Below are 10,995 nucleotides of genomic sequence, written 5' to 3' on the forward strand. Positions count from 1 at the left end.
TTCAGGCATCTTTGAACCTCAAGCATCGAGGTGACATTTCAGCCCAGGAGACAAGACTAGCTCTAGTTTGAGGTAAATCTCCTAAATCACATATAGTCTAGTTATGGGGCTCTCAATACCAATTGATTTAATAATCTGAACCCCTCTTATTGTGCTTCATTGCTTGATAATGTAGGTGTAGCCTTTGAAAGATGTCAGTGTTTGAACACTGTTATTAATATATGGAAGCAATGATAACATTTGTCTTTTAAAACAGTACTGTTTAGTTTGGAAATGAAATAATATTAAAAAAAGCTAAGAGAAAAGGGTAGCTGAACAGTTAAGACAGTAAAAAAATCACTACAATAAAATGTGAGCACAGCTAAATTGCCCAAAACCCCACTTAATGAAATATTATAAATATGATAGTAATATTAATAAGATTACTGCAATATTATGCAATTTTATTATATTCAAACAAATTCCTTAGATTTATTCAAATGAAAGATAAGACACATAAAAAGGTCAGGAACATGAATATATTGGACTGCTAAGAATTACCCAAGCCTCATAACTGAAATAAAATATTCAGTAGAAAAGATCTAAAAGACATTTCTCCGTTGTACAAGGTTGCACAAAAAGGAAGAGGGAGCAAAGGCACAAATGAGATTCACAAATCTGCCTTTGTTGCGGCAAAACTGAGCTAGTGCACAAATCCAGGATAGACCCAGAAAGTCTTTTCACTTGGAAAATTTTAAAACAAGATCATGAAAAAAAATAATACTAAGAATGAGAAAGCAGGGGGATGGGCATAGAATAAAAATGAAGCAAGGAGCAGAAGTGAAATGCAACAAGCTTAATCAAAGCATCTATCTGAAAACCCAGTGTTTTTCAAACATTATTGTGTGGTTCATGATCAAATTTGCATCTAAAAAGTGAGAATAATGTTTTCAAAAGCAGCTACTCCTCTAGTGCCTCAGGTGCAATTTTCAGTGCCAATAATTTTTTTTTGTTTAGCAGTCAAATGGAAATGCTGAAAAGAGTTGGTTTGGAGCCAAGTAAGGGTATTTTTTTCCCCTTCTCACTAATATAAAAATAACAACAAAGTTTTAGTGTTAGAGGAGTTCCAGACAATCAATAAAACAAACATCCCATTTCATTCACAGATAACTGTAAAAATAGCAAAGGAAAACAAAGTCTAGCTTCACAAAGTCGTCACTGAGACTCTTCCCTTTTAACAATATTCAGTCTGGTTTAGATACTTCCGTAGCATCTGAGAGCCCCAGAAACAAATCCCATCTCCACCTCTTAGGATCACATCCTAGGAAAGATGTGAATTATCAGTCTGAGATAGAACTGGAAATAAGGAATTCTTCAACTCTGATTTTAAGTTATGCATCGGTCCTCGTTAATTTTTTTTCACTGTACAATACAATCCCCTCCTTTAAAAAGACAGTAATGCTTGTTTGTCCCACAAATGTGCTGGAGGGATGTCTGGGAAGAATTCTGGCAATGAAAACTGTAGAGTAAGTGCTATTATTAATTTGGAAAAGAACATGCTACAATTGTTCTAGAAATAAGGCAAAGACTGATCATTAAGTTGGATTGTTAAACATGAAGACAGGAAATATCCTGCCTACCAACCTGGTCCACCACCTCCTCACTTGATGGTGGGTTTTCATCTCCCTCCCCTGTCACTCCTTCTTACAGTTCTCCAGGTTCATCAGGCAAATGATCACTACTATGTGTTTCCTGCGTTATCACAGCACTTAGGAAGCAATCATGGATCCTTCTAGATATGGTACAAACACGGCTGTGGCGCTACATGTTGAGGTGAATCTCATCTCATCCTAGCAGTTCTTAGTCCTCAAAGAGGGGACATCCCATAGTCATAAAAGCCAACTTCCCATTTTCAGCACCAGCTGTGCAAACAATAGTTGACCTACAGGATCCATCAATTCCTCAAGCCCTACTCCCTCACCAGTAGGATTGAGGAGAAACCACCCGGGCCCCTATGTCTTTGACTTGCCCCACAGCAATGTAGTCATGCTTGATACGCTCCACGTCTCCCCTGGCAGTATATTTGGTGTCCACGTGGAAGAGCAGCAGGGAGTAAAAGTCCAAGACCCAGACAAGACTCGGTACGTTGTCCCAGATTTCAGCACCCCAACAAACCTCCCCAGAGAGCATGCTGGGGCAGCAAATGGGAGCTTCCACCTCCCGCAGCAGGGATTCTCCAACTACTATCACTGTTTACTTCCTCCTGCATGGCTCAGGCTCAGCCAGCTCAGATGCTTTGCTGGAGAGAGCTTCCAGGCCCTCGTCTGCTACCAGAGCACTGAAGCTATTCTGTAGCTGCAAATGTCACTCCTGTCCCTGGACCTCCTCAAATCATCCATGACCTTGCAAAGCTATCTTTTGTTCTGGTTTTATGCAGTGCCTAGAAGGATCCATATTTGTTTCCTAAGTGGTGTTATAATACAAAACAAACTAACGATCATTTGGTATTACCTTGTTGTAACAATGGTTAAGACCGAGAGTTTAGTGACAGGTTATTTCAGGTTCTATGCTGCCTCTGTGGTTCTTTGACACTATGATAACTCTTACATATATCGAGAGGCTTATTGATGTTAAACTTTTAGTAAGTCAGGCTAGATATTGAATCACAAACTTTTGACTTACGAACTGCTCAGTTTAATGAATGGACTCTGTCTAAGGCATTTTAAGGCATTTCTTCAATTACTTTACAATCTTCTGCTGGAACTTAGAATCACTTTGAACAGAGAGGCCTATGAAAATGTCAAGTTTCACAGTAGCCCATTTTTGTCAGCAAGAACATTTTGTTGTCTTTGGATTGTGACATCTTCATCACTGGCTGAAACGTGGATCAGATTTGGCTACTACATCTGGTTAAAAAGCAGTAGGAGGATAGGAATAAAACAACAACCAAGGAAATGGCTCCCTATCCAAACAGTACTTTCTTCAAAATCTTAGAAATACTAATCTACGTTTCTAAAGGCAACTAGTCAATTTAATGTTTGATTTGACACATCACAACAGGCTCAGGTCTTCGTAGCACTAAAGTTCATCAATCTGTAAAAAAACAAGATCAGCTGTAAGCATGGATGAGACACCACAGAGCAAGTCCCCCAAACCACTAGTCACTTCTAGGGAAAGGCAGTAAATGGCAGAAGCAAAAATAAATGCATTAACTTCAGTAAATTCAGCAACACGAGTATATATTTTTTTCTTTTTGACTCTTCTACTTATTTCTCATACATCTTTTCCCTTCATTTCTTACAGTTTCTATCTCTGTGTTGCTGAACTATGTTCTCCTCTCCCCAGTTCCCTTCAGGAATTCCTGACCTTCTGTTCTATGTCTCCTCTTTCATTCCCCTTGTCTGTGCTTCCTCCTTTTCCTTTTGCTGGTGCCTCTCCTTCTGGCACTAAACACAGTAGGTTCATCTTCTCTCTAGAAACGCCTCTTCTTTTTTGTCCATTTCCATAGCCTGTACCTACTCCATCTCCCAATTAGTATATTACCACCTCATTTCTTTTCCAGATCCTTACACAGAAAAGGGTGTGTGAATGGAAACGGTTTGGTGAGTATTGGAGCTGAAGCCAGATTGCTCCCAGTTTTTCTCCTGTCTTGTATCTTTTCTGCCACCCTTTCTCTCACGATACCTGCCTATTCTGCTGCACAACAGGCAGTATAGCTAGTGAGGAGAGCATCACTTGTCTCTAGCAGCAGTCCCTGGGAATGAAGGTACATCTAAATTCCCAAAGGAAAACCAAAAAAGCCCATAAATTTCAGCATCTAAAACAATTTGAATAAATTGCTTTATTTTAATGCTGTTCTTCCCTCATGGATGTTCATGGGAAACAGAGATCCTGATCTTTGACAACTGCATGCCTTCACTAGAAGCCTCAGGTACATGAGTTTTAAAATTGTGCCAACGTCTCCAAACTCTGAGGCATTATTTGGTTGTATTTTCTATGGTGTGGCTAAAACTCTCCTTGTTCAAGCACGTACCAGAAGTGACTGCAGTTAATACCTGGCACAGATTAGGCCTGCTCTATAAACAAAATGTTCCTACAAGTACTCTCTCTAGAGCAAAGGCAGCGTGGCAGAAGGCTGTACTGGTTAAATGCTTCTTATACTAGCAATAACTTAATTCATGCTGCTGTTGTAACTAAGATGCCACTACCTCCAGAGCTCACAAGATCAAGATAGGAAGAAAGAGGTGCTAGTCATGAAGCTAGCTGTATTTTTAAACCACTAGCCCCTGAGAACATGGGAAGGAGCTTCATTTAATGGCAAAATATGCTGAGTTCATATATTCTGCAAGCTCATGGTACCAACAATATTACTCTCATAAAGCTAATGAACTCTGTTTCCTTAGAGTTGAAAGCTTTCACCTTCCACTACAAGTTAATACATTTCACTGAAAGAGAGAAGGTGGGCACATTGAGGAGACTATGCTAAAATCCACCAGCTCACAAGGAACAGGTCTGCTCCTCAAAAGCCACACTCCACTGACTGTAGAGAAAGAAATACATGCCCCAGAGCACCAGCTGACCATTGCAGGCAAATGCTAAAATGCCTGAAATGATACCTGGATCAATCTCTTTCAGAATGTGTCTTGGAAGGAGGGCTTTTCCAAACATTTGAATTGCTTAAGGTTGGATGTTAAGAAAGGCAAGTAAGGTTCATTATCCACACGAAACCAACACTCACCACTCATCAGCAGGAAACAAGTGATTATTCCACATGTTTACAAAAGGTTTCAGAATATGAAATAAGGTGACTCAACATAGCTGTCCTAAACAGGTTTCTTATGCAAAAATTTCAAGTCTGTTGGCTACTTACTAAAGGAAGAGGTGGGTTAGCTCTGCAAAAAGATGCCCGGTGGTTATTACTGTAAGACCATGTAGGTAATCTGATGAAAAAATAACATTGAACAAACCAGATCTGCAGTCCTGTGAGATGTCTATGAATTATAAAATTATATTACCCTGAAATTTTAAAATTAAGTGTTACAGTGAAAGTTTCTCATTATTGACTCTTACTTTTCATTCCTGCATGCCTTGAGTAGAGTTGAGGCTGTAAAAGTAAACCATTTCTGTTCTGTGAGACTGGTTTCAGGCTTCCAATGGAGAAATTCTTTTTCAAACTCCAAATTCCCTCCAGAGCCACTGTTAATAATTTGTCAAAATAATACCATTATAACTGATTACTTCCACTTGTTCTAGAACTAATGTAACTTTTAAAAGACAGTCCCTTTGGTCTATACAGTAATTAGAGTACAGAACACTCTAATCTTCCTCCATAGTTAATGAAAAGAGATTGAGACCTTCAGAGAGCAATTCAGATTGCTAAAGATACACAACACTCTCTGCTGTCTGTAGAATAGCTTAGGACTGCTAGGCTGCTAGGTGAAGCAGGATGCAGCTGATGTATAACATATGAGAAACAGCAGTAATACCATTGATGCATCCAACATGATTTATTGGTCATACTGGAATACCAAACGCCCTCATAAAAAGATAGCAGAACACCCCCTCCCCCAACCAATCCCCCCCTGCAACACCACCAAAACAAATGAAAAAAGCTTATTTATTTGTGGAAAGGTTACAATTTACTAACCATCTATTTTATGTGAAACAATAAACTTACTAATCATCTAAACTGTGTAAATCGGTAACCATCCAACCTGACAATTGTTTTTTATCAGAGCCCCAACCACTTAGGGAGCATCTCTAATTCTCCAGATGTATACAGATGGAAAAGGAACTAGGTACTTGCTGAAGTTGTTGAGACACATGAGCAGACCAATGTTAGCATCTGCAGTTCAGCTACTTGTCCAGAACCCCTTTACAGTCAATGGGAAAGGAACAGGCACTTGTAGAGCATGACACATGCAACAGTAGGTCCCTAGGACAAGTCAGAAGAATTGCGTTTTCAAAGTGCCTTTTTCTCTCCATTTACTATAAACAGAGCCTATCTCATTCATTTGCAGGTGTGTGCTGTAATTGCCTAAGAAGCCTAATCACAGTAATGGAGTTGCAGGTTCAAATGGTCTTTACATCTGACAGGATACTGATTAAATCACCTAACTTATACATATTTTTTCTGTGAATCCAACTGTTTTAAATTCATTTTTATTGAGTTTAGATTTGGGTCTCAATCCTACGTGAGAAACCAGACTTTTTAAAAAATTTTCCAAATTTCAAAACAAAGGCAAAAATGCCCTTATTACATTTGTGGACAATGTAATAATTAGGAAACATAGTAGGGGCTTATTCCAACAAAATGCAGCTTAATATAACTAAGGAATAGCTTTATTCTATGGAAGAGAATGTGGGGCTACAGAATGGGAACTGTGTATTGTGGAACAAAAGCATCATGGATTTAGGAGTAACAGTAGACAGTTCAAGGTCCTAGTGCTAATGTTAGCGCTGAAATAAGCAGGTGATTCTCTCTCTCTCTACAGGTTACTAGTGATACAAATACTGAAATACCATGATCAGATTTAGTATTCACTTTTTAAAAGAGGACGCAAAACAATTGGTGAGAGTACATAAAGAGCCAAAACCAAATATACGTGTATATACCTTCTCTGTAAGAAAATCCTGGATACTAAAACAGGCACTATTACATATCCAAGAAAAGCAAGGAGCTAAATCATGCAAATCCAAATTATTAATCAGGCTTTTTTTTTAAATACACCAATCACTTGTACAAACTAATGAGGGAAGCTGTGGAATAACCAGCTTTACTCAGTGGACTCTACACAGAGGTACCTAATAAAATACAATGGCTTGGCTGATAAAGGCAATAAAATCTCATAGTCAACCAGATAAGATGACCTATCCCTAAACACTACAAACTTCTTAAAATTAATTTCCTACAGTTAGATTAATAGATCTTATGGCTGCAGGAGAGCACCAGCATGATGTGAGTTTTGTCTTATATGGGTCACATGGCTTCAGGCTCATTACTGCACCAAGATTAGCAAAAGAGCTTGGACCAGGGCTAGCGGTTTAAGTGCAAAATATTTAAAGTGTGTATTAAAAATGGTGAATCTAATTGATCTTCGTTTAATTGTTCCAGCATTAAGTTCTCGTTTTGTTAAAAACCGCAAATTATTTCTTTTCTGATCTTATCTCATTTTTACCTCCAGTTCTCGGAACTTTTAATAGTCTAGCTAGACTGAACACCTTATTTCCTCTTAGACTTCCATTTCCTCATTTGCCTACTGTAATCAAGTCTCTCCATAACCTTTATCCTCCATTAGCTGCCTAAACAGACTGATTTTCTAATTGCTTTCACTGTTTACCTGTCCTTTATTTACCTTTATCATTCTTACCTCACCAACTTCAGTTCTGAACAGCAGAAGGGGAGAAAGTATTCTAATAACTACAGCACTTCTTTCAAAGAAAAAGGTAACAAAACCTCCCTACTGCTTGGCATTTGTTTCTGTTTTATTAAACTAATAGATCATACTGATGTTCTCTATGGTCCTGTAATTTCAGATGAAAAAAAATTAACAAAGACTTCATGCAGTTGTTCTGTTTCTAAATGTTCCCCAGGCTATTACATAATTGTTTGGGGCTGCTTTTTGAAAATAACAATTTTGCCACAGTTCCTTAAAACAATTTATATTTGCCCTGACAAACACTTGCCATTTGCTGATAAGGAAGATTACCTGCAGCTGGATGTTTAACATGGCATGCTTCTGTCCGAAAATAAAGCTCTTCTTCAAGTATGTCTTTAACTCTCCTAGGTGGCTCAACATACACAAATTTCTTCCCTGTTAGTAAAACATAGTACAAAAGAACCAGTTATTTTAAATCCCCTGAATGCTAACGTGCTTTGCCAAATGTAATGTCATTTTATGCTTCAATACACTTTAAGGCGAATCATCTACAAGTACACGCTAGCGTTCAGCCAGGCCTCGCTCCCCAACATGGGGCGATTCCTCACGACGGGACCACGGTGGGTAAATCTAAAAGGGGAGCGCTGGTGGGCTGCAGCGTGGTGAGGGGGGTCTCCCTGAAGAAGCCAAGGCCACCCCAGGGCACTCAGGGAGACGTGGCCACCTCGTCTCCCCACAGCGAACAACCCAAGGCAGGGCTGCGCACGGAGGAGGCCTCCGAGGAGATGATGTCCTCCCTGAAGGAGGTCTCCAAGGAGCTGGAGAGGAATTAGGGCTCCTCATGGCGGCAGGGGAGGCCCTGCCTGACAGGGCACTACCCAGACCCCGGCGGCGGTGGGGTGCACGGTGCCGGGGGAGGCGAGGGGCCACCAAGCAAGGTGGCCGCGGGGGATCGCTGGGGAAAGGGGGACGCGCCGGGGGGCACCGGGCTGGGGAACGGAGGCCGCTAACGGGCGGGGTGGGGAGCGGTGAGGCGGGCCCCGCCGCCGGGCCGGGGGAACCGCCGCGCCTCACAGGGCTGCCCGCCTCCCGCCGCCTCGCCGCGGACACGGCCGCCCGCCTCCTCGGCCGCCAGCGCCGGCTGCTTCCCGCTCGCCGCCCTCATGGCCGCCGCCGCGCCCGGGCAGGTAGGAGCCGGGCGGACCGGTTGCCACAGGAACGGGGGCGGGCGGAGGCGGTGAGGCTCTGCCCCGCCGCCGGCAGGAGGGAGGGCAGCGGCGGAGCGGCGGGCAAAGCAGCGGGCCGCGGGGCAGAGCAGGGCGGCACCGCCCTGCCCGCCCTCCGCCATGTTGGGGCTGTGCCTCGGCGGGGTGCGAGGTCCTGAGGGACGGAGCTCCGCTCCTCCCGCAGCCTTGTGCCGCGGAGGGCAATTGGGTCCACCGTTTCCAGTCCCAGCTGGGTTGTTTTACCCCTTCCACAGGGGAGGGTTAACACCGGGGGGGCCTCGGAGGCAAGGTGTGGCCAGTCACCATCCCCAGGGGACAGACAGCAGGCCATGGCCACCTCATGCCCGCTTGGGGCACAGGGTGGGTGACAGCTCTAGGTGTCGGTGACAGCTCCTCCTTGGTGTCAGTCAGCGTTACTGCACTCAGAAGCAGGCACGCGGGTCACAAACATTTTGTACCCCTCTGGGGCGTCAGCACCAGCCTGCCTTATGAAAGGATGTCTTGTCGTCCTCACCTGAGGCAATGGCGGGCTGGTGGTAACAGAGAGAAGAGTCCAGTTTAACTGGATGGATGATGTAGATCTACTAATACTCAAAAGTACTAGCTTGGTTTTAATAACGCTTTTCATAACATGAGGCATCTTGAGACGCTGTTTATAGGACTGAAGTAGACGTGACTCTCCTTGTTTTGCCACTGTTAAAAGTTTTGAGAAAGAAGAGCAGCTGGCAATTACAGTAGTCAATGGATAATGCTGCCGGCGGGCATACAGGGAAGCTGTCCCACTCGCTGGGCCGGGAGCTTTGCCCCACGGTAGCTTCCTTGAAATCAAGACTTTGCATACAGTAGTGAGAATTTATAAGACACAAACCAAGTCTAGTTACACAAATGCATGATGTCATCCATTTCTGTATTTTTCCTTGAAGGATTTCAAGGTGTATTCCTCTTCCACAGCTGTCCTGAAACCAAGCTTTCAAAATAATAAGCATTAAAAATCATCTTGTACCATTCATAGTTTAGAAACAGTTCTCTATTTTCTAACAGAAGTGTTGAACAGTGCTTCTAAAAAGGTGGTTGATAGAGATGCCCTCCACAGTTGCTTGATCAGAGCACCAAATGTGGGCCAACACATCCCTACCCTGCTGCTGCTGCTGTTACAAATGCACTTCAGCTCTGTCAGTGCTGTCTGGAAGGAGCTTGGGATCATTCAGTAAGGCATCTGCACGGGACAACAAAGTGTTTTGTTACAGCTGTCATACTGAGTGACAGTACTTCAGGTCTTACATTCAATTTTCTGTTTAATTTGATTAATACAGAGAAGCAAGTTTCTCCACTCCTGAATTATACATGGCAAAGCTGAAGCTCAAAATCATGCAATATGCCATTACCGTGGGAAAATCTGTAGTGTACTAATTGCCATGCAATACAGATCATCTGCTGGGCTGACAGCATTGCTGAAGTTCTACCACTATCTTTCTAAACCACTATTGATCAAAAGAGACCTACCTGCTCAGAGTAATTGTTTTGAGATGTACTGTACTGGTACTTAAAAACCCTCACTCATTAAACACTTGCATTTAGTAGTGATTTTTGTCTCAAACTTACACTTGAACCAAGGTGGGGGAAAAAAACAAACAAGCAAAAAGACAGGAAGTACACATTACTGGACCTCTCACAGATAGCTAAATAATCCAGAGATGTTGATTCTCCAGAAGAAGTTGAAAGGTGCAGACTGATACAGCTGATGTGAACAGTAACACACGTAAATTAAACTCTCAACTCTAAAAATCATTTTTTCACTTGCTAGCAGAAGGCTGAAATGACAAACAGAAGCAGCAATATATGATGTCTCTTGTGAAAATTTATAGCGTTAATTAACATTTTGCTGCTAAGTTAAACCAAACAGTACTCAGTGCTGAGACCTAAGAACATCTCAGATGAAGGGTCCCAAGTCTTCACTGCAAACGAGCGAGATTCTAGCTGGCATGACAGCAGAGAGAAGCTGCACTGAAGTGTGTGCTAAAGGCCTCAAAATCTTAACAAACCAGCCAACCCACCCCCACCACCTTGAGTTTGGTTAAATGACGGCAACCAAATCTGTCAGAACTTTTGGAAGCCCAACTCGGATGTGAATGCCTAGGATTAGTAATACAAGCTATCACGAATTAAAAAGGCGTCAAATAAGAAAATAAATGAATGGTCTGGAAATTAAGGAATATTGAGGAAAAATACCAGTAAAGTTTTTGAACTATGCTGAATATTTGAGCTGGAATGAGGGATTCTCTTTGGGGATTCAAAAGTGGAAGAGAAACACTGTCAAGCGTGTCCTGCACTAAATTAGCTGTAACTAAATCAGACACAACAGTATGTTGGCTGTTTAACTTCACACAGTTGAGGTTCATTTGTTCTAACTA

General features: G+C 42.2%; 1 protein-coding gene across 3 annotated transcripts; it reads right to left on the reverse strand.

Moving 5' to 3' along the window:
* Window positions 1–404: 404 nt before the first annotated feature.
* C20H11orf97 (chromosome 20 C11orf97 homolog) lies at window positions 405–8,706 on the reverse strand. 3 transcript variants are annotated; one of them, XR_011328992.1, is made up of 3 exons: window positions 7,689–8,535; window positions 5,050–5,175; window positions 405–3,072 (listed from the first exon to the last, which is right to left on the reverse strand). XR_011328992.1 is itself a non-coding variant. In XM_069808369.1 (3 exons), exons 1-3 carry the CDS (start codon window positions 8,704–8,706, stop codon window positions 5,036–5,038), a joined length of 519 nt encoding a protein of 172 aa, XP_069664470.1. The 3 variants fall into 3 exon arrangements, 1 of the variants encoding a protein (XP_069664470.1); XM_069808369.1 differs by lacking the exon at window positions 405–3,072 and having other exon boundaries at window positions 5,036–5,175; window positions 7,689–7,793; window positions 8,433–8,706; XR_011328993.1 differs by lacking the exon at window positions 5,050–5,175.
* Window positions 8,707–10,995: the final 2,289 nt, after the last annotated feature.

Source organism: Haliaeetus albicilla, chromosome 20, assembly GCF_947461875.1.
Source record: "Haliaeetus albicilla chromosome 20, bHalAlb1.1, whole genome shotgun sequence".
In the NCBI taxonomy this organism is placed as follows: Eukaryota; Metazoa; Chordata; class Aves; order Accipitriformes; family Accipitridae; genus Haliaeetus; species Haliaeetus albicilla.

Coding starts and splice junctions, on each gene's coding strand:
- C20H11orf97 (XM_069808369.1), bottom strand. CDS start 8,706: ATGGCGGAGGGCGGGCAGGGCGGTGCCGCCCTGCTCTGCCCCGCGGCC. Junction 7,794..8,432: donor GGCGGGAGGCGGGCAGCCCT/GTGAGGCGCGGC, acceptor TTTTACTAACAG/GGAAGAAATTTGTGTATGTT. Junction 5,176..7,688: donor TGTTAAACATCCAGCTGCAG/GTAATCTTCCTT, acceptor AATTATTAACAG/TGGCTCTGGAGGGAATTTGG.